At 46.1% G+C, this 23938-nt stretch overlaps 1 protein-coding gene and 1 long non-coding RNA gene across 2 annotated transcripts; both read left to right on the top strand.

Moving 5' to 3' along the window:
• Window positions 1–675: 675 nt before the first annotated feature.
• SNCG (synuclein gamma) lies at window positions 676–17444 on the top strand. The gene is made up of 5 exons (XM_069796074.1): window positions 676–996; window positions 6090–6131; window positions 7008–7135; window positions 15822–15908; window positions 17056–17444. The coding sequence occupies exons 1-5, from the start codon at window positions 876–878 to the stop codon at window positions 17065–17067; spliced, it is 390 nt and encodes a 129-aa protein (XP_069652175.1). The 5' UTR covers window positions 676–875; the 3' UTR covers window positions 17068–17444.
• A 4376-nt stretch (window positions 17445–21820) lies between these two features.
• Window positions 21821–23320, top strand: LOC138687697 (uncharacterized). Its single transcript, XR_011326812.1, has 3 exons — window positions 21821–21979; window positions 22438–22638; window positions 23137–23320. It is a non-coding gene; the product is annotated as an uncharacterized lncRNA (long non-coding RNA).
• Window positions 23321–23938: the final 618 nt, after the last annotated feature.

Consider the following 23938-nt stretch of genomic DNA (forward strand, 5'->3'; position numbering starts at 1 on the left):
TGTAAAACGTCGTCTTGCTCTGCAGCGGCGGAGCAGAGCTCGGTCTACAGCAACTCAGAGAAACAAATAGGAAACAGGATTTCCCCCAACAGGCATCTGATTTTTTCAAAGTGAACCGTTGTAACGGGATGTGCAGCCGAACAAAACCCATAATTCATACTAAATGCCTTCAGACTTGACAAACATGGCAAGTGGGACTTACAGCTCCCTTCACCTAGGCACCAAGCTTTAGCTGGTTCCCTTTTCTCTCAGTACTTACTAGAAATAATGTTCTTGTCACCGTTTTGTGCAGGGTGGGTTCTGGTAACTGCCAGACCCAGAAACCTGACCCTGTTTGTCTGGTACAAACACTACCAGCTTTACATGCTCTCCACTCTCTGGGAGCCCAGGAGAGCTTGGGTTTGCCTCCTGCTGCAGCCTCGGGGAGATGCCCTTTCAGGAACTCAGCTCTTCAGATAAAACGTCTCCCTCTTCACTTGAGAGCATCCTTGAGTGAGAGCATTGCAGCATATTTTAAAAGCTTTATCTGTCTGGAAATTTTCCAGACAGTCCCTTACCTACCGATGTCATCCTCCTCCTCTCCCCCTCCCTTCTTAAATCTTCCCGAGCAGATCCGTATCATTAATATTTCAGTATCAGCTGTTCACAGGCATTGGCTACACTGCAGCGCACTTCATCAATAAGAGCCGGCAAGCGCTGTGAGGTTTGCCACACTGCCTTCATCCAGCGGAGGAGTAAGAGCAAAGGCAGAGACTGGCAGAGAAACCGAGTATCTGCCGAGGGTAAGGCTGCCTATTGCAGTCCTGGTCTTGAGTTGCTTTTTGCTGCTGTCCCTCACTCAGATCGTCCAGGTAGTACCCTAGCAAGCAACAAGGATGGATGTCTTTAAGAAAGGTTTCTCCATTGCTAAGGAAGGTGTGGTGGCTGCTGCAGAAAAGACCAAGCAGGGAGTGACGGAGGCTGCAGAGAAGACTAAAGAAGGGGTGATGTATGTAGGTAAGAGAGAACTATTTTCAATCTATATTTGAGCAGGAACTGCCGCATAGATTGTCTCTGAGAAAGTCTGGGGAAATTATATTGTGGCTAAAGCTTGGGAGCAAACGGCAGGAGGTGTGGGTGACATCCTCAGCTCTGCCACAGAGTCGCCTGGGGTGCCACATCCTCCCCGTGCCTCAGTTTCCCTAACTGTAAAATAGACGTAGAAACAGCCACTACTTCAGGGGAGGCAGAACTAATGCGATGTTAAGGAGCAGATGCCCAGGTAGAAGGTTTCTGTTATGGCTATTCACTGATTGTTTGCAGGGTGAGTCACTCGCTCTTCAGGCATCTGGGCACTGCTGATCTGCGTCTCACCTCCACGCTGTGAGACACACGCTGAGGAGGTCCCGGAGAGGAGCCAACAGCCTGATTAAGTGGGGATCGCAGGATGCGTCTGTTTCCCCACAAACATACTGTTTTATCCTGAAATCCTTCTCTTGTTCACTGACCTGTTTCATTCCTGGTGCATGCATTAATCTTGCTTTACAAGAGACACCTGAATTCATTTTGCCCGAAGGATAGGATCTGGAAAACAGCATGTCTGATGTCCTGCCTTGAGACCTCTCTCACAGTGAATGTGCTGTTTCAGAAACCTCCCCTTTCAAGGTCACTGTTGAAACCCGCTATCTGCACTATCTAGCGCATGCAATTATACGGTTGGATGGTCAGATATTCCAGATACTACAAAGTCTATGAAGTCTTAGGTTCCCAAGATGGATTACCTCACTGCTGTTGCTGCACTTCACACGCTTTTAATATTTGCTAGATGTGGGAGAGAGGGGGTTTTTTAGTAGGAAAGTTTACACACGGGCTCTTCCTGCTATCATGCTGCAACATCCACAGCTGTGCATAGCTACTGTATTTAAAACAGCTCTATTGACAATAGCTACAGATATATATTTGTACATTACAAATGAAATACAAATTTTACGTGTAGCAGCAGATCTGGTAATGTCTTCATCCCAAAATTTTAAATACTCAACTATTGGCATGCTGTAAATGAATGTATATAACAGTTCACATTTCAATTTGAAGCTGACTCACAAGAAAAAAGGTAAACAGCATCCCTGTAAACAGTTAAACTAACCACAGTAACTGAAACACCAGCCTGTGAAACATCACATCTGGGTGTCAAATTGTGGCATCGCTGCTGCTCCAGCTGCTTCCTGATTTCAGTGATGTCGGAAAGGGTTATTCTGAATTTTTATATGTCATTCCTCACATCTCTGTTCAGTCATGTCGTACGTCTCCATACTGTGACCTGGTTTTCATTTCTGCACAGCCATGAGGTACAGAGCCTGCTCATGAGATTCTAACCTTTTCAGTAAAGTTTTCTAAAAGCCCTCTCAAAACCTAAATCTCTGAATGAGGATCAAATAAGGATCAAGGTAAAGATTAAGCGCTTTCTCCTTATATTTTTTTTGTTCTGGTTTGTTGGTATACCGCCAGTTCCTGCCCTGTCATGCACTGGATGGTGCTTTGCCTTGGGGCTAATTCAGTTCCTGTTGCACGCTGGGGGATGCTCAGCCCTTTGGGGAAAATTCAGTCTTTCACAGGCAGGAAAAGTAAAGGCCAGATGCTGATGAGCTCAGCAAATTTATTTTTAAATAAGCAGAGAAGGTGGAGGCCAGGTATATCAATTAAAACTGGAATGAGTAGTATGTTGTTTGTGCTGCCTTTCTCACTCTGTGCCACATGAAGGGTTAATCAGAGACCCGAACTGTTCCTTCCCTGCTCCTTCCTTTGCAGAGGCCTATCCCAGCAGCTTGGTCTAGAGCATTATGTGAAGCAACCTGAATTTTTGGGTGCTAGAAGAAAATAATACTTGTATAAAAGCTTGAGGGTCTTTTCCAGAACATCAGGAAAGGGAGGAAAAAACCCAAAGCCTAGGATGGATGAAGTGGATCCCTGACTTTTATTCAGGCTTGTGTTAACTCATTGCTGACTCTCCAAGGAGGATTCCAGATGTCTGGGCACAACCATCACATCTGGTGAGTCACTTGCTGCTGCCCCAGGAGAAAAAAAAAAAAAAAAAGCTCGTTCAGAGGCACCCACCTGGAGCGGAGGGTGTCATCAGGGCACTGCAGCCACCTCGTCCCTCCCCTCCGAGCCACGCAGGTTCCGTTCCCACAACCCCTGCCAGGGCCGGAGATGCCTCTCTCCTGTGCTAACGCTGCAACGCAGTTCACAGCTGGGCTGGGTAGAGATGCTGCCATTGCCGGGGCAGTCACGAGCGTGGGGTGCTCCTGCCCCGCCGCACAGCTTGCTGAACGTGTAGGGTAGAGAAGAGGGTGCACAAAGAGAGAGAGAGAGAGGAATCCTGGAGTGTGGGCCACCTTTGCACTTAGTAGAATCACCTTCAGCTCTCCAAATTCTAGCAGCCTCTGGGTATGCCGAAGTGGTGGTGGATCCTTGCACAGTTAATGTGTATCCAGCAGCTGATTCAATGGGCTGTCTCTTTTATTTGGTTTAAACAGGGAGATAAGTGATGCTGAAGTTAATTAATGAAGTTAATGCAAAGCTGCATCAGAGTATTGAGTATAGGGTCGTTAGAACTGTTTAATACTATAATTCAGGAACCCTCATGCACTTCTAATTTTCCAGAACAGCTTTTGACCACACGTGTCACAGAAAGCCCCAACGCACCAAGCTCTACTTAAACAAACCAACTCCAGCATGAATTCCTGCAGGATTTACAGCACATCATGATATTCTTTTCTACTGTAAACCTTTTTCCACTGCACAGCGCTCCACCGCTGCGATCACACCCTTGAGATACCAAAGCTCTTACAGATGACTCACAGCACTCAGAAGAGGCAGGATGCGTGAACTTTTAATTCTGTGTACACAAGCCGCAGGCAAGGACTAATGAGTGAAATGAGATTGAGCATCAGGTGATTGCTTTCTGATTCAACAGATGCGGGTTGCTGGCAAGGGTAGACGCCGTAAGGTCAGATTTCGTGCGGTGCATAATGGATGCTGAGCCTGAGTCATTGGGTGTGGTCAGGAGACTGGGTGAGGAAGATGAGGCGAGCTCTCCCCAAGCCGCAGCAGTGGCGCTTCCCAATGCCATTGCTTCTGTCGTGAAATGGATTCGGGTGTTTTTCTTCTACCTGCATCCCTCCTTTCTGGCATTATTTTCCATCAGAAAATATGGCACCTGCCCACTGCCCTCCCCCTGCAAAAGAATCGAGCCCAGATAGTCATCTTAAATCAAAACTCTGGTACAAAAATACACAGAAGTACAGCTCTTGTCTCACTAAATATGTTTACTGCAAAATTGAAATGTATGCAAGGCTAGCACAGCAAATTATGTGCTTTGCTTACCTAACAACTGCTCTTTGACCAAAAAACAGCAGAGAAGGGCTAAGCTTGAACAATCGTGTCTGATGTGAGAAGATCTTGTGTGTCAAATCAATATTGTGGCAGTCTTATTGGAATGGCACTGGGAGGGAAACTGAAGCAGGATGGCGTCTGAATTGAACTGTGTGCGTCTGGCCCGTTCAGGAGCTCACGTTCATGGCTTGAGACTTGCATCTGCTCTGCTCACTGCTGTACTTCTGTACACATTTGTGTATCATGGGCATCATTATTAAATCCAGTTTACAGCGGTCCACGCGTATCATGCATCATTAAGAGCTGCAGTTTACAGCAGTAACAAGTATAAAGTCCGAAGATTTCACCTCTTCAGTTTTAACACAGTTCAGGAGGGTGGAGTGAAATGTTGAGGGCATATTGTAGTAGAACAGCTTTGTTCTGCCCCAGGCAACCATTGCAACCATCAAAATAAATCAACAATTGAGAATTACATTCAATAATACATAACATATATCAGGCAGAACAGAGCTGTTGTTATCAGGGCGCTGCACCTGTTTTGCTTTTCAGGCTGTTAATGAGAACGAGATGTAGTTTGTAGCTGATTTCTCCCACCACACCCATGGATGCTCCAGTACCTCTGGAGTTAAAGATCTGTCTGACTTTCTATCACTTTGACAGTTGGCCATAAAAATCCTTTTGTTGTATCGGTATGGGAAACTTGAAAATAGGCTGTATACGTACAGGTGATTTACAAAATACAGTAAAGTGGGACCAATGGAACCTTTTGGCACGTGTTTGTTTAACTTCCAACAGAGATAAATTTGATCCTTTATTTCTGTAATGTGAAAAATCATCTAGTTACTGTGGGGGCTGCCCATCTACCATATGATTTAACATACGTGCTGCAGTACACAAATAGAAGGGATGTATAGCAGGTCACTTCAAGCTTGGAGGAAAACTGCAGAGACTAATTATTCCTTAAGGGCTACTTGTGTTGCAAACGGAATGCCCTCACATCCTGTTAGCTTTTCAGCCTTGAGAACAGTGAGTTAAATTACAATGTAAGCATACATATGGTGTACTTTCATAATTTGAGATAAAAACATTTGCATTCTGTGTATTGCTGCAAACAGGCACTTACAGCCTAGGCTGAGGCACCAATATGGGAATCTAGTAAGTAGGTATGTAGTAGGTGGGTGGTGGTTGTGTAAATTCAGCCTCAAGTTTCTCCAGAGTCTTTATTAGAAGTATAGAATTAAGCTTTAAATGACCACTGCAGCCAAGTATCCTGCTGAAAGGCAGGGGGGAGCCAGGGATGTGACTCCTTGTCTTGAAAGACTGAAGTAGGTGAGATTTTTACCAGGTGACTTAATATACATTCATTTTTACAATTAGCTTAATGTTGATATACCTCCACTCGCCTCATCTTTTCATTTTTTAAATATTCCAGGGGCGATTTTTCATGCTTCAGCATGGTATAATCAAGATTTTTCAGGTCTAGGCATCTCCAGACAATTTGCGATTGAAGTTATCCAACTCCCGACACGAAGGTACTCATTGACTTTATTGGGGAAGGAAGCTGATCCCTTCTGCCGGCTCTACAAATGGCTTGTGTCTTAGCAGGAGGTGCCAGCTCCCCACTGCACCTCGTAAGAACAGAAAGCCATCCATGTCCAGAAACCAGGGGGTTCTTTGCCGGGCAGCACTGATAGACCATGTGTTTCCTTTCACAGGTACCAAAACCAAGGAAGGTGTAGTGCAAAGTGTGACCTCAGGTAAGACCACAGCCCTGATAGAGATGTGGAAATCTGTGATGTGTTGCTGGACCTCTTGATAAGGCCGTCGGTCCTGCCAATGGAAGGTCGCTGGGTGACGCCACTGATTTGCGTGACCTTCCATGTGATGAATGGAGGATGCTTGCCAGCAGCGATGGTTCAGGGTCTGGCCTTTGCAGTGCACATGGATGGGAGAAAATATTTAATCAGTAGAGCATGTCAAAAAAATCTAACAAATGTTACTTGGCAGACTTGGATGATTCACAGCAATTTAGACATTTCACAATGTCAAGAGTGCTGCCCAGCACGCAGAGAGGATTTACTTGCATCAGATCCTGTCGGGCCAAAACTGGTCTTTGGGAGACTCCTGTCAGGTAGTCACAGAGTCAGGGACCCTAAGGGATTCTTCTAGGTATCCCAAGCTCCAAGGCAGGGCAGCCGTATGGACCGCCTTGAAGAGACATGAATGCATCCTTTCCCTGGAGAATATCAGGACAATTACATTTTTTTTTCTACCCAGCTGTATTAAATCAAACAGAAGGTACCCAGAGAGAGGTCATACGCAGTCTGCAATGCAAAATACCTTATTTGCACAATTGTCTCTTTGTATCTTACAGTGAGTTTTTCATTCTCCAGTTGCCCACAAAGACTGACAGGCTGCAGTGCTGCTCTCTGAGCAGCATTTTGAGTCAGACAAAACTCTCACGTACGTGATCTAAATTCAGATGTGGTCTCATATAAAAAAATCCAAATAAGGACTGTATCAGGGCCAATTTCTCCTCTTGCCTCAATGCGATCCTTTTATTGTCCCAGTGAATTTGGCAGCCTTTTGGCAGCACCTAGCTCATTGACTTTCTGCTTTTGTTGAAATCCCAGTTGCTGAGAAGACCAAAGAGCAGGCCAATGTCGTGGGAGAAGCTGTAGTAGCCAGCGTGAACACAGTGGCAAACAAGACTGTAGAAGGAGCAGAGACCATCGTGGCCACTACAGGAGTTGTAAAAAAGGTATGTTTGTTTCTTTGGTGATGTGCAGGACAGAAGAGTTATCTTTGGATTACCCTTAAAATATCTGCAAGCATTTACAGTTGATGGTTTTACCTATTCAGTTAGAGGTTTTCAGCAATATCTGCATTTATATAATGCTTAATATTATTGTATAATGCCTACTGTAATCACAGAATCATTTAGTTTGGAAGGGACCAGTTGAGATCATCTAGTCCAACCCCCTTAGGGTCAGTGAGAGCAGGTTGCCCAGGACCATGTCCAGTTGGGTTTTGGGTATCTCCACAGATGGACACTCCACAATATCCCTGGGCAACCTGTGCCAGTGTTTGACCACCCTCACAGGAAAAAAAGAAGTGTTTTCTTGTCTCCAGATGGACACATTAACCAATTTGTGCCCATTGCCTCTTGTCCCGTCAGCGGGCGCTGCTGGCAAGAGTCCGGCTCCCTGCTTTCTTACGAAGGTAGAAAAGCGTTTTTTCCCAGGGGCTTGAGTGGAAGTGCGGCCAGGCTGCCGCAAGCATCTCTCTGGCCGGAGTCAGAGCTCTGGGATGTGTGGGCTGTGGAGGAGCGGGAGCTCAGCCCTCGCCCTCACCCCGGGCTGGCACCCGGGCGAGCGGCAGCCTTGGCCCCGGCCCTGGCCCCGGCCCCGGCAGCTCCGCAGGCAGAGGGCAGCAGCCATTCAGGCAAAGCCCGGTCCCGGCAGAGAGCCTGACCCTCCTGCTCTGCTTTGGGCTGGTTTTGACAACAGCCAAGCGCTGGCTGGTAAAGGCCGCGTGACCCGAATCGTGCACGGATTAAGCCAGATTCGGACAAGGCGTCTTCTGTCCTCCAGCCTGATTTGACAAACGGCGCTGCTTTGAGTGAGGGGGTTAAGGGGCACGTGAAGGAGCAGAGCAGCTCCCTAGATGAAGGTGGAGTTGATCATTAGAGAAGATGCTTTCACCAGCTGGTAACGAACAGCAGCCATTTGTACAGTACATGAGGCTAATATTTGGCAGCTCTTTGGTAAGCCCGGCTGCGTTTCCCCTCTTCAGAGAGCCGTGGTCAATGGTGTTGATAACAACATGAGCTAGATGAGTCACAACAAACCCAAACCCAGAATCAGAGCGAAGCAAGGTTGGCCAAAATTGTTTTAATTGTTCAGACAGTTGGCTGATGAATTTCCTGACCTGCACGTAAACACATTGTGATGTGAAACAAAACTTCTACACACCATATAAATCCTGAGAGAATAGCCTAACAAAAGAGGAGAACAGCAGCTACGAGTGACGCAAAATGTCCTCCTGAAAGCATGTGAAAAGGGCAGATACAGAAGTTCTGCTAAGCCTTCGGGATAAGGTTAATCTCTATTCCCCCAGGGAACAGCAGCTAGGCTGCGGGGGTGCAAATAGCGATTCCTAACTCTGTGGGGGGAGACTACCCCCTCCTACCTTTTGACTGACCGGGTGCGGGGTGGCTGACCCAGGAGGGCTAGGAATTTGCTGATGGTAGGAATCTGTCCTGCAGATACCAAACTGTCTCCCCTTCTGGCAAGGACTGAGCAGCAGCAATCCTCTTCCCCTTTCGTCCTAAGTGAGAGCCCCCCCCCTCAAAGACTGGCAAGCTACAACTTACAGGTGTTAATTTCAGAGCTCAAACCGGTCGACGTTATCTGTTTCCATCCTTGTGCGGTGGATGAAAATCAGCGGTTCCTTCACCCTTGTAATGGTTCTGGGTTTTGCAGACTGCAGGCAATATACAAAAGCTGTGAGTTTTCCAGAGTTAAGGCATTAAGCATCCGAACTGTCATTCTGGCATCTTCTGTCAACATCTGCCTGCTTAGAGTTAAAATGGGGATTGATCAAGAAATAAAAAAAGTGGGGTATGTCACATGCCAACGGGCAGTCTAGATGAGGGAGCCAGGAAGCTGCTTTGGATACAGTATCATGGTGTGATGCCACATAGCAGAGGTGGGCAGCAGAATGAAAACGGCAGGAGAAAAGCAAGGCAAAAGAAGTCACAGGAGAAAAGAAATTCAGGAAAAATGTTTCTTTCTGTGAAAGAGGGGAGTCATCTACTCTAGGGGCTTAGTTCAGCTTGGATTAGGAGCGCAAATCTTGTAATCATCTTCACTCACCGTACTTCACTTGCATCTGCTAGATACCTTTTGGATAGCAATGACATGGAAGATTGAGCTCCATATGCACATGGAGTGCATCCCAACTGCTCCTGGTTCATTGCCATGGAGCCAGAGCTGCTCCAGAGGGAGGGCCCTGAAAGGAGGAGCGGAGGGGTTGGTGCTGGGCTCTTGGCACGAGCTCTTTTCTCTCCAGACCTGCTCCTATTGTGCTACACAATTTGCTAATGGAAATACAGCCAGAGGCTGCCAAGAGCAACACCGGGCACTATAATGCATGTGAGAGACCCACTGGTGATATACTAAGAGTAGTGATAAGGTATAGCAGTTAGATGTTTAAAAAATAAATACCTACTATTATGATCTTCCAATCCTGGAATTATACACAAGTGTTTCATGCCCTGAAGTTTGAGACAGCTGTTACATCCAGTCCTGAGACTTGCCCATGCTCCATCCCATCCTTCTTCTTTCTAATTGCAAAGAGCAGTTGCTAACGTCTCATTTCTGTTTTCAGCTGTCTCCAGTGTTGTTCCCTGCTGACTTTATAGAGGTGTTGTTCAAAGCACCAGGGCATCTGTATGAATGCGTGGCACTGAGCGGTGCTACGGGATGACGTGAATCTGGGGATTCGAGTGGCCTAGGAGGCATGTCCCCAGCTCAGCATTCCCAGTGTTAATATCAATTACGGAGAGCTTGTTGACATTTAATCTGTGTGTTTGACAGCTGGGATCAGTGGCAGGCACATACTGGGGAGGAGTGGGGAACTCTAAGGATTCTGGATTAAGTTTTGCTCAGGGCAGCAGCCGCAGGGTGGTCAAGCTCTGCGGGTGTATCAGATGGCAACTTTGGCCATGGGCAGAAATTCAGCCCTTCGTGGAACATGGCAGGCACTGAAATGTGGACGCACATGGGGCAGCTGGCAGCCCACTGCTCCTTGCTGTCCTGAGTGGGAGCACTCGGAGCCAGGCAGAAGGAAACAGGGCTGAAGTAACTCTACGCCTATGGAGGGGTGCCAAGCACCAGATGAGAGCAACCTCGCGTAACGTTGGCATCGCCTCGTAGGGCTTTGGCACTGGCCTGGTCACTGCTAAATGAGTACAAGAACGTATTGACTGATTTGAAGGAGTTTTTTAAGTATTAACTGAAAAATACGTTAAGTTAAAAGATTGCAAACCCTCCACAACTTTTCTGATGCGCAAAGGAATGACACCCACCAGTAATGTGTTTTGTCTGTGGCTCTGCACCCATCCCAGTCCCTGGGGTGGACGTTAATGGATTTCAGTGAGCTAACCACCCACTAAATATCCCTGTCTTAGGAAAGGATTAATTCTTTGTCTGTATGACACAGCACAAAGCTTGCTGCATTGCAGACACCACGTGGTTGGGAACAAGTGCACGTACGTACGGGTGTGCGCACACACACACACACACACTCACAAAATGTCCCTCAGGGACTGGAGGAACTTCCAGTAGCTGATGCTTCCCTGCACGCTCCATCTAGATCTTCCCTTCAGATCTATTTGCCCTGTCAGTTTTTATATGGTTTAGTTGTCAGTTCGTGGCTCTGTCATTTTGAATTGGGTTTGATCTTTTTTTTATTTCACTCCATTAATTATTCGAGTGGTTGTCAGTTAGGTGCAACTGCCGGGCGCATTCCGTGGATCACATCATTTCTCTCTGCGCTTGATCTAGCAGATGGGTACCGCACCCCTGCCACAGCTTATCGCTTTCATAACAACTGCACATTTTGAGTACGAACGCTTGATGTTCATGGCCTTAATTCTGTTCACTTCAACCCTGCGATGCCACCGACACTAAGACAGTTGCCTGGAAGGAATTAGAAGCAGAAACTGATCAATGAGCTCCCTGTTTAAGTTAGTTTGGGCAGGGTGGGTGCCACTGGGAGGGAGCAACCCAGGGCACCTGAGAGGCCATCGAGGACAGAGCTGCTAAGCAGGAGGAGCAGGGAAATCAACAGCTGAACTACCTTACAATTAAGTAGAATAAATAGTCAAAGCTCTTCCCCTTTGTATTCAAGCTTCATCCTTTGTATTCAAGCTTCGCTGTACTTCACTGATGCAGTGATGCATCCCGGTGGTATCCTTCAGTGTCCCACGGAGCAGGGGAGACTGCAAAAGCAGCGTGGAGGGGGGTACTCTGCCCACAGGCACTTTTTCTATGCTTCCCTCTCAGTCTCATTAGTGCATCCAGGCGTACATTTTTCACGTGCAGAATAGCTGAGTTAGTGGCACTGGTGAAGACTTAAAGTCTACAAGAGTCTGCGTGTGCTTCATGGCTAACGGCTGTGCCCCCATAATCCTGTAGGATAATGATGTAAACATTACTAAATATGTATTATTTGTATAAGCAGCCCCAGGAAACCCTAAGAGAGTCTGGCTGTGAGCTGGATGAAAACAAAGCTACCTCAAAAGTCCACCTGGACTTGTAGGGTAAGACAGGAATCCTGCGTGCCTGTCTGTCTGTCCTGTCAGTGGGTCCACTCACTTTAATCACGGGTTGACCTCTTAGTCAGAGCTGTCAGCATCACTCTGAGCACGTTCAGCCCGAAACCCATCCAGGACAGCCTGTCTGTAGGACCTGTCAGGTTGCCTGAGGGTTTACAAGGGAGTGGTTTGGGGATACTGCCAAGTAGCATTGCTTTTGCTCCAACGCCCAAGGTCAAGAGCACTACAAGAGGCTAAACCTTTCTCCCCCTTATGCAATGGATGTCCCATTGCAGGCTGTTACATTTGGAGCAGATTAGGTTGCCAGTGAACTTCCCTGGTTTTACAGCCTTAAAATAATAATAATAAAAGAAATCTTGCTTGCCGCCGAATTTGTTGAGTTTTTGGTGAGTAATGTCCCAGCATCCAACATTTAGACTCTGCATGCTTTTTCTGTTAGATAAAGAAGATAATCCTGATAGGGTTGTTTATCTCAGAATTTTTGGGGATGGTGGAAAAAAAAGCCCAAACACTGGCCTATAACATAATATGGATAAAAATACAAATTCTGTTTCATGTATGGACTTAACCAGCAGAATATACAGCACAGTCACTGAGCTGAAAAAGGGAATTTCATAGACCCTGTGAAATAGAGAAATCTGAAAAATCAAATTGTAATTAATTTTTTTGCAAAATCTGTGGACTTTTAAAATCTCATTTAAAAAAATGTATTAAAATATCTGAACCCAGAAGCTTATAGTATGCTCTATTTAAGATCTTTCAACATTGCACAGGAATATTTTTATAAATGGCAGGTCCGAATTTGTTGAGTTTTTCATTAGTGATACCTGAACATGTAACTATGTTTCATAACCTTAGTGAAATATTTTATTTTATATATATAAATCTTCTGTAGTGTGTATATTCTATATACAAATATGTTTATAGATTTTAAAAATATTTATAAACTTTTATAGTATTCCTGTAATGAATTCTAAGGTCTTGTGTTTCACTTAACTGTTACGTTAAACTACTTTGTTTTTCTCTCTTCTCTAGCCAAAAAGATTCAGCCTCCCCCCCCAAAATAGAATAAGATGGCCCATAACAAAATAAATCAGTTTTTTTCATTTTAAATAGTTTTCTAAAGACAATACATAATTTCGGGGGGGGGGGGGAGGAATATCTGCTTGCCCTTTAAGAGCAGGAGGAGCGTTACAAATTACTTTATAGTTGCAACATGCCTTTCTGTTAGAACATTTTGTCCCTTTTAATGGGGAATGAACACTGAAAGGAATGGCAAAGTCTTTGCTGTCCTCCAGAGAAGCTGGATTTTCACCCTTGCTTTCTTGCCCAGCGTCACACTGTGAGTCACTGTTACAGCTGGGGTCAGTACCCAGGAATTTCTGGCTTTTCATCCAAAGTGAAGACCCTTACATCATGTGGTCCTCCTCTGTATGTTGCTTTCCTGACTAGTCACCGAAATCCCCAGCCAGCTAACGCCCAGCTGAAGCATGCAGCCCTTCCTCATCGCATGCTCGCTATTCTGGGCAGGGTGGGAAGCGCATGAGAAAAAGGCTGTGAGGCGACGTCCCTAACACAGCCTGACACCTCTTCATCCTGCAATTGTGCTGGTTCCTCCACCACAGTTTAGAAACACTCTCCAGAAACATGTTTGCTTCCCTTTCTAAAAATAGATGGATGACTCCCTTTTATCCTTCTGGAGCAGACTCTTGGCAGAGAGCACGATTTAAGGGATATAATAAGCAACACAATAGCTGAACAGTGCTTCTTCAGCCCACCCATGGCTCTCGGATGCACTGTCCTGAAGAAGGGATCCCCTCTGCCATGGCTGTTTCCACATCCACCAGAGCCGAGCTCCCTGCCCGCAGGAAGAGTACGTGGTCATGCCGCGTAGAAAGATGGGGTGCACTGCACTTGTCCTTGTGTTCCTACGAGCTGTCCCCCAGTTTTCCCAACAGAGCTCAGCGCCTTTAGGCAGTTGCCTTTGATTCACCTACATGAATTCACATGGCAGCTGGTAACCTCATCTGCAAAAAACCTGCGAAGCGCCTGCTGTTGCAGCTGTTGTCATTGGCTTGCATTGCAGGTTTCTGTTCTTTCCACCTAACTGTCCAAAAAACTGCTTCAAAGTACAATTTGAGGCTATTTACCTGTTTTGACCTAATGTGCGCTGTTGAGTTATAAGGTGTGGTCCTTTTTATGTGGCCCTATACGAATGTAAAGTGTTTTAAAGCCACAGACTGGATCCTGAGGCCGGATCAGCCTCCATAAATCCAGGGTAGTGAGCTCTTTGCTGGCAACAACAGAGTTCACACATTTCGGAAAGGCTGTGGCTAAGTGGCTCCATCAGAGCGGTGGCCTCTCCCCAGCAGCCTGGGGTCCCTGCTGCGCCAGGAACTGGAGACCAGAAACTGGGCTCTGTCGTCTGCACCATTTGACATCGATAGGTTACCTGGGCTTACTTAACATGGAGTGGGCTGGTACTGGCAAAAATCATTCCAGCTAACAAAGGGATGCAAATTAAGGGCATGTTTCTTAGGAAAAAAAATGACACTGTGCTTTTCATATGGAGACACCCCCAGTGCATGGCTCGCTCTCTATAAACAAACTGACTCTCGGCAGGGAGGTGAAGGGAATGCCTGGAGCTGTGGCCAACATCAGTACTGGGCTGCGGCTCATATTTTAGCCATTTTCTTCCTTTGGTGAATTGATCTCTTATAGTAGCTTGTGTGGAGACCTGGAAACCTATGGAAGGACAACCAGGTTGCGGTGCTTCCATCTCCCGGCTCCCCTTCCTGCCAAAAATAGATCTGAAGTCCAATTTCCAGCTTAAATTTTCATGGGTTCTACCTATCTATGTAACTCTGTGAAATAGGTCTATTTTTTCCTTTTTTTTTATCTCACATCACCTCTTCTTCCCTAGTTCAGTTCCAAAAGCAGCAGGGGTGTTTTCCTACTGATGAGAACAGTTGTAACTGGACAGGAAAATAAGGACACGTGTGAAAACGAAGAGTGGAATCCCCCAAAAGACACGGAGCATAAAGTTCTGTTTACAGTAGGTTTGACAGACATTTGATTTGCACTGCATCAACAGTGGCACCAGGGAAAGTGGTGGCCCTGTGTTTCCAAAATATTGAAATTCAAATGATGTATCTCCCTTCCATGCAAAATTGACTTTCCCTTTACGTAATATATGTGTCTCAGGTTCCTTCTGCGGTGGCCTTGACTTCATGTAGGAAAAGAGAGTAAAAATTGAGGGATACTGCTGGGCATGTATGCTCAAAGGGAACAGAGAAGCTTTGTAATTTTAGCAGAGTTCCCTGGTGATTTGGAGCTGGACTATAGAGGTCCTTCTATTTCTGCTTCCTCCTGCTCTTATTGACTGATTCCACAAAGGTGCATTTCTGCTTTCTGTCCATCCCCTGTGCACATCCCGTACAGTCAGGATTTTTGTCTTCTCTTCCCATGTGGCCAAATCACATTTAAAGTAATTGCCTGACAATGTAATCTTTTCTCTTCTTTGAATAGGAAGGTAGCTGAAAGAGGTGGGCAAGTAGCTAAAAGAGCCCAAAGCGCTTGTGAAAATGCTTGGACTGCAAACACAAACAAAAGCTTATCCTTTGGTAATGACATTTTATCTGAGGCATGACATTAATGGCACCACAATACTGCTGTATCTGAAATGAGTATTAGTCTATGCCACGAGTGCTTAGGGTAAGTAAGATCACGTGGGGGAAGGCATAATCTGTCTTACTCTAGGTAAGTTTATTTGTTCCTCCCAAATTTCTTCACGCCGAAGGAGTCAAAACTCTGGTCTCAGTGACAGGAAAGAAAACTTCAGAAGAAGAATTGATTTTCTGTGTGAAAAAGACCCTAAACCAGGCTGTGAGAAATTGAATTGCTTTTTCTCAGACATCTGCTCTAACAAGCTGCAGAGAAAATGGATTTCGAGCAATATTTGCCATCTATTAAACCCGGCATTTTATTTGCGTTCATAACGCTCAAACGCATTTTGCACAGTCTGCTCAAATAGTCTGTCTAAGATTAGGGCAATGACTCTGCATGTAGCACTGAGGACAAACATCTCTCGCTTGTGACTTGGCAGGAGGACCTGGCTGTGCCGCAGCCGCCCGAGCAGCCGGGGGCGGTGGGAGAGGGGGACCCGGCAGCCAGTGCAGGAGGCGGCGGAGAGGTAAGGCGATGCCACGGCCCTCGCTTTCCCCACGGTCCCCGGGCTCTCAAGACCACACATGGACTTCTTCAGGGTTACTGGTTTTCCTCCAGGAAAAATCTCCCCTTTGCTTTCTGCGCTTACAGAGCTGCTGCGCATGGAGCCCATTAACATTCCCACCTTCATGAGTTGTTTGGCAAAAACCTGAGCTCATCAGTTCTCACTTTTGCCGTTTTCTTTTTTGAGACCGAGAATTTGCCACGAGTGGCAGATTGGACAGATTGTAAACTGCTGCCTGATTTGGGCTGATTTGGGGGTGTAAACGCATATATAATCATTAATGCTTTCCTATGGTGATATCATCCCTGGCTGCAGCCGTGCTTTAGAAGAGCTTTAGATTTTTCTATAGATTTTTCTATATTTAAATTAGTTCTTTTAATTTTTGATCTATTCTACCTGCAATGTCCTTTTGAAGCCCTGGGTCAAAAGTCAGTCTCTGGGCCAATTTCTGCTCTTCAACAAGGGAGGACAACCTCTTATTGTCCAACATGGATACTTTAAAGCGACAAACGCTTCTCACGTGGTATTTCCTTTGTGATTTTGGTCCTAAGGCCTTTGGCTGCCCACTCCACAACACCCGCAGTACCACCCACACCCAAACTCCCCAGTTTTCAGCTTCTCTGAAGCTCAGACCGTTTTCACGGTGCCCAAAGCTCCCAAAGGCCTCAGCTTGCACCTACAACCCTCACGTCAGCCATCGCCCCCCTGGTGCCAGTCCCAAAAATGAGCCCTGCTAATCCCACTGACTTCATGGCGGCCCAAGTGCTAATGTCAGGCTGCTAATGTCGTGGCAGGAGGCAGACCCGGCAGCAGAAAGCAGGACATTCCTGCCAGTGGCAGCCTGGCCCCGCATTAGCTCAACTTCCACCACATGCAAAATCACACCCTTGTTTTCCCCGGAGGTCTGAGTGACAGCGGGAGTGTGGCTGGTTCCCAGAAGGAATGGATAATTCATTTGAATTTTGCATCACGTATGCTCCTCGTTGTTTTGTAGCAGCTTATGGGTTTTTATGTGGTGACTACCAGCATTGATTTTTCTCCTAATTTTATTTATATATGTTTTCCACTGGAAATTTCTAACTGTTTTCCTGTCTGCCTTCTCTCACAGGGTGAAAATTAAGGCAATTAACCAACTTAGGGACTTCTAGCTCAAAAGAGAGCACTCCAAGAGCATACATGGAAATATTAGCTGACACTACAACAGGAAAATCCCGCTCTCCATAGACTAACTACATTCAGCTCTGTAGTCTTTCACTTGCCTCATAAACCAGTCATACAATATATGTAAGCCAGACTCCTCTGATTGTAAGTAAAGTGCAGGCGTGTACCAGGGTGCGTGTCTCCCTCCCCACCTCCCTCGTGGCTTCCCAACCTGCTCGCTTTGCGTGTTTTGGTCGGACTCACTGATCTGTATCTTGCGTCCATCTGCACTGGCACTTGGGATCTCTAGGTATCATGGAAGTATTTTTTTTAACTAATAAAAAAGTGTATGAACAAGTTTTTTGTTTTTTCAGTTTTATTTGCACATTTTAGATGTTGATCCTTCCAAACTGATGAACTCTTCCTGTAAAAGTGCAGTATTAAAATACAAGGATCTCAGGACTGTAAGGGCCTTAGATCGTGAAGTAAAAAATGGGGAATAATGAAAAATTGTATTTCTGAAGTCAGTAGCTTAGGTAGGCCAGCCTTTCTCTCTCACGGCTGAAAAATAGAGATTGCACTGAAGTACTCCCCCATGTTTAAGAGAGAGTGCAGGGAGTGGGAGGAAATTGGAAACAAGGAGACTTTTTGAAGGATGTGAGTGTCACATTGAGCTCAGTTAGCATTTGTTCTTTGCTGTTTATTCTGCTTACACGAGAGCTTGAAAACTCTATCCTAACATCTGGGTGTAATGAATGGCCAAAAGGTAATTAAAGAAATGTGATGGGCACTCACCTGTTAGATCAGAACTGCATTACTGCTGGCAGGGCCAGGCAGGATTGCTGTGAAATGCGTGAGTCCCGTAACAGGTGCCAAAGGAGAATTACTGGTGCAACACGAACACTGGGGCTGGTATCAGTTACAGCCGGTCAGTCTGCAGATAAGCTGCTGGGTGAGAGCAGTAGAGACCTTCCGCGTTCACGAGTGTAGAGAATGGGAAAATGTTGCTACAAGCTCGTTGCTGTAAATAATGAAGGATAAGCATAAAGCACGTCAGGAAGTGTGGATCTAAAAATGGGGTCTTTTATTCACCTATGGGCAGGGCACCCACGAATCCACGAGAAGCCAACGTAAGCTGTAGAGATTTAGGCTGCCTCAGAATCAGACTGCTAATCTTCATTAAGATGCATAATAGTGATGACTATGGAAGGTATTACAGGAGAGACTCGCTGTACATCGCATGGAAGGATCTAGCAAGTGCGATATCAGCCTCTCTTACGCATTAACAATACACATAAAGCTTTGCCTTGCAGAGACCACAGGATTTCCATCCAGAATAGATGTTTGATCTCAACAAGGAAAGGGAACAAAAGACCCTTAGCAAGAGATAACAAGGTCCTTCAAAGGAAGTGATATCTGATATGTGCATGCTCTTCCCTGATGTCCTGCAAAACATCGGCAGGACTTGCCAATTAAACAGAATAACTAAAACTGAGGCCAAGGTAAGGGGGCATAAAGGGCCGTGATACTCATGCCCAGCAGCAGGAGGCTGGAGCCTGTTCTTAGTGCTCGCTGGAGAGAGACAGGGGAAAACCTCTCTGCTCCAAAGCTTTGCTTTATGGGGATGCAAAAAGAAAATGTTCTGCCAGCCAGGGGGGAAAGAGGAGGTGAGGGCTTTCGCTAGCTACAGCACGCATGGGAGGCAGGAGCAGGTATCAGCTGGGCCAGGCTGTAACTCAAAGCAAGGAGCAAGCCGCTTCCCAAATGCCTGTCTCTCAAGCAGGCTTCGCCCCTGCTTCAAAGGGACTTAAACCAGGAGAGAATTACAATTGCTGAGCTGAGAGTGCGGGCACACTGCGCGGTGGTACATAGCTGCTTGGGAGGGAGGCCTGCAGCACTCCACATCAATATGCTGTGCTACAGCATCTTCTTCCCTGTGGGAGGGATTTAACTGGTATTTACACACCTGGGTCTAGAACTGTGAGCCTAAGCACTGCTTGACTATGGGCACCGGAAGCGTCTGGATGTTTCTAAAGATCTGCCTCTGCGCTTGCCTGCTTCTCACATCACTGAGCACTGTTTGATGCGCAGGCTGGATGAGGGCTCAGCACCTCCCTGGCATAGCCCCTGACTAGGTCTGGTCTAGTCCCGTTGCGGTCGCAGCTCCGCAGAGTCTTTATGCATCTTGCAGAAGGCAATCACGAGCCTTAAAGACAGAGATCAGGGCACGTGGTTTCCTCCCCCGCGAGCATCCCGCATCAGTGAGCGGGAACAGGGCAGCGCTGTGCCCATGCAGTGGCTGGGTCAGCCGCGGTTTCCCCCCCTCGCTTTCCCAGACCGGCTGCTACCCGGCCGGGGAGAGCAGAGCTGCTAGTCTGAGCAGCCTTTGTCAGAGGTAAGAAAGGCGAATGCTTTTTTCTCCTGAAGTAGAAGGGTCTGTCATAAAAGAGCCCGAAGATTATCTATTAAATATTCAATTAAACTTTGTTGTATGTCTGTCTGGTTCAGTGCATGGAAAAGAAGTCTGTACTTTTAATGAGTCTTCAGACAAGCAAAATGAGAGGCGATGGAAGGAAACTGAAAAATGGAAGGATGGAGGAGATGCATCAGAAAACATCCCATGGCAGAAGGTGCTTTCACAAGGGAAACACAGTGAATCCCGCTGCCCCGGGTAAAAGCTGATGGAGGCAAACACCAGCAAAATAATTTTTTGCTGACAGGTCACGGTCTGGGTGATCAAGAGTTTCTCTTGCACGTCTCGCCCTGTGAATTATTTAAGTGGACCTTGTATGTGTGATACCACTCTCATACAAGCTGTTAATTTAATCCCTCTGTGACGAGACGGTGCTCAGAGCCCAGCGCAGCAGGGCCTGAGTCTGTCCCCAGTGACAGGAACCTGGATGCTCGCCCTCAGACCTCCGTGGTGATCCAACAAGCCAGGAACAGCCACTGCCAAGTATTGTCTCAACTCTACCAACAAAATGCTGAAAAACATTTCTTTTTCCCCTTGTAACAGCATAACTTACCATATAAAACTGCAGTTAAGCTTTATTAAGTGATTTGTTCTGATACAGTTCATAGCCTTTGAGAGCTCCTCCCACAATTATGTCTAGCCAAGGGCTGAAGGGCATGCCGGGCCTGATTTTTCAAAGACATTTGTCTGGGATGCAGAAGAGAAAGCAGTGGTGCTCTCAGCATCTCTCAACATGCATTCCGCTAATTTAAATGCAAATCAGGTAATAATACACTTCCTAAAATACCACTTCATCTGAAAGTCCTATTTTAGTATCTGCATAATGCATGTCCTAAAACTGAACTCAAAGAGCACTTGATTAAAAACTGAAGGGCTGTTTTTTTAATATTGTTCTCTGTAATAGGTACATAACCATTCTCCCCACTTTGACACTTTTTTCTGCATTGAAACGTAACTTATTTTGTCTTACAAGTGCACTGAAACCCCACACAAAGATACTCCACACTGTTAATAGCATGTCAGAAAACAAGCCTCAGACTAAAACTCAGCTTTCTGAACGCCAGACAAAACCCCGCCTGCGCGACTTCGCACCGCTCTGTTAGCAGCGTGAAGTGTCTCTGTCAAACTTTGGCACTGCTTTTTTTTGCGTGGATTCCTGCGTGGGAGGGAAGCAAGCTCGGTGGCTCTGCTTCCCCACCTTTTCTCTCCCCAGGGCCCCAGGTGGGGTGGGCAGCACAGCTGGGCGCCAGAAGAGTTGAGCCACCGCGCTCCTTCCTCTCACCACATCTAGAAACAGATCCACAGCCCTCCCCTAGTTCTCGCCCCCGGCTCACATCCTCGGCTTTCATAGCAACTCCCAGGATAGGACCACTTATTTCTTTCCCTAGCCCTGTGCCAGTTCTTAAGGTGGCGGTCAAGCCTTTCTCATCTTTTTAACTCTTACAATTTAAAGGCCAGCCAATTTTTTCCCCTAACACTCAAGCTGCAGGATATCATGAGGCTCCACAAAAGTCCCAGTATTTAAGCATTGTTTTAGGCTTCAGTGCTCCAGAAGATGGCAGAAACTGGACACTTCACCTAGATGTTGCCTGAAGATTTAGAGACCAGAAGGTAAAGAAATCCATATATACTGGCCTTATTTTTATCTGAACTGATTAACCCCATGTGTTCATTTTCATGTGTAAAACATGAGCTCTAGCTCTGATCGATTACCTCTCATCTTCATCAAGTAATAAAAACAGAAGGGTTCCTGTTACTGATATATGAGACGGTGCTCAAAGATGCCATAGAAGAGGTGTGAAAGGAAAGGCCACCAGAACAGCTTCTAATTTCCCGGTAGTGCCTTAGATTTAACTCACAGCTATTTGGGCTGCAAGTTTAGGGTTGTAAACTAGCTCTAGAGCGAGCTGTGGCTCGTGGACCCCTCCTAGCAATTAAGGAATCAGTTTGGGGTTTTTTTCCCCTCCCCCAAACAGAACTAACCTACTGCTCGTCACAGGCCACAGACTGAGAAGGAGCAGAATATAGAGGAAAAGCCTGAGGAGCCAGGCATGGGAGCAGCGTGTTGGTGAGACAAGTTACCCGTCAGAGGTGAGCAGGCAGCGCTGCTGGGGTCATGACACTTCTTACGCCTTGGTTCTGGCCAAGCAGTGTCAGCGACACGTCCCGGCATTACCAGGTAAGGTCACTTTTGGAATTGCCTGGAATTTCACAGGTGCCTCAGCATTGGGCTCTGCCGGCACGCTGTGGTACCTGCCCTGGGTGGCGTTAACCAGCATTTCTGCCTGCAGTCTCAGCAGATACCAAGAGCTGAATGGAGCAAAAGTCCAACCTAACTTTCCACCTGTAGGCAATCTGAGTTGACCTTAGGACACACCAAATGATGCAACCAAAGACCAGGAAACCCATTTGGAAAGAGGTAATGCATGGGAGGAACAGGTGTAGAAACTGTAGGTGTACTTAGAGGCTGGAGCTTTGGGTCAATACTGTGGAGACATCGGGAGACAAGGAGCACACAGGCTGTAGTGTTTTGGCATTTAGCTTTCAAAATACTTTATAATATCCTGCCCCACCCCAAGCTTTTCTTGTCATGAGACAACATGGTTAAGAACTGACAAAGGCAAAATGAACAATCCCACAATACTTGCCAGCCAGGTCCATCCCTGATGGTTAGATCTTCTCTGACAAGAGTCAGAGACAAAAGAGCATACAAAAGAGTCAAAGCAAAGACTGGGATTCATGAGGAGGAACAGTTCTTGCAAAAGGTCATTTTTTCACCCAGACATTCAGGATAGCTTAACTCCTACCAATCCGGAGACACAGCATTTCAGAAGACCATACATTTGAAAGCTGGCTTTCTTGGAAACGTAGCCGCAGGTGTCCCAGGGCAGCCATAAGCGCGTTGAACTCCAGCTGAAGTCACGGGAAAGACCAGTGCCCAGGTGGCCGGTGCCTGGCCATCCAGCTCGTCGTGAGCTCAAATGCTTCCCACGACTTTTGTAAGAAGCCCAGAGAAGCCCATCACGAACGCCTGTGCGCACACTTACACCTGGTATCGGGAGATATACACAGTGAAATGTAAGTCAACCTATAGCTTGGACCAGGACAGGAAGGAATTTAAAGCCATATGTTTAATTCACTTAGTTCATTGATCTACAATTAGAAATAAGTTCCTATTTTACTTTTACTGTTCCTTAAATAGTCTGTCTCGGGAAAAGCTTTCAACAGTTTCTCTTGTGATATTAATCTCTTTAGAGGCCAAGAGAAGGTTAAATTCTTTAGAGAAATACTTTTTTACAAAATCCAGAAGTAGATCCAATCTACATTAGTAGTCTCAATATTCATAACAGAACAAAATGAAAACACAGGGATAAATTGCTGTAAATTTCTGAACAGATGAAATTAAAATTCTCATTTTTGCTCAGGTCAATCATCCTTTTTATTTCTGAATGCTCTGATCTATATCCAACATCAGTTCAAAATGCTTCATCTTAGCTTTAAAAAAGTAAAGTTAACTCACAAAGTGAATAAAGAGGATGCAATACATTCCATTAATTTTCTGATGTGGTTTTGTAGCTCTGCGAGCCACCTGATGCACAGACCTTTTTGTCCCATCATATGGGACAAATACATACTATACCAGCGGTCCCTTTTCCCTCTATGCTGCGCTGCATTATAATGATCATGCTACGTCAGTTTGCCGGGCAAGTGTAATTTGCTTTCTTTGCTTTTTTTTTTTTTTGCTTGGAATCAGGATAATGGTATTAATGATAAGGATAAGCTTACATTAGATGAGGAGTCATGCAGCCATGCTGACAGTGGTGCAGGCTTTACTCACAGATTCGTGCTACTTTAATTTTGAGCAGGAGGTAAAGCAAGTAGTGGAGCAGATCAGACACCCATGTGGAGTCCAAAGGGTCAAACAAAGATTTCCACTTGGAAGAATAATAGTTGCAGCTGGAGTAATCGAGGTGGCCATCAGAGCAGAATTAGAGAACATATTTATCTTAACTGCTAAGGAGTCTCTAAGATACTGCTATAATGTGGTGCACGTTTAAAGTTTGGTGTAAGTGTGCATCAGTTTTAAGTGTTCTGCCAAACTCCTGTTCTCCGTTTCAGGCAGACTATCCCAGCCAGTATCAGCGGGGCCCTTGAGCTGAAAATCCAGCAGTAGAAAAGAGCTGGGAAGGCAGCTGGAAGGTATTTGCTGCTGGAGCCTGGGTACGTCCTCTCTCAAGCCACGACAAGCTGCCTGGTGGGTGCTGGAGAGCCTCTTCCTTGCTCTCACAAATGCTCTGCACAAAGGTAATCGCAGCAGCAGGGATCTGGCCAAGGGAGCTGAGAATGGCTGAAAACCGCCTGTTTGTTATGGTTTTGT

Source organism: Haliaeetus albicilla, chromosome 11 (assembly GCF_947461875.1).
Source record: "Haliaeetus albicilla chromosome 11, bHalAlb1.1, whole genome shotgun sequence".
NCBI lineage: Eukaryota > Metazoa > Chordata > Aves > Accipitriformes > Accipitridae > Haliaeetus > Haliaeetus albicilla.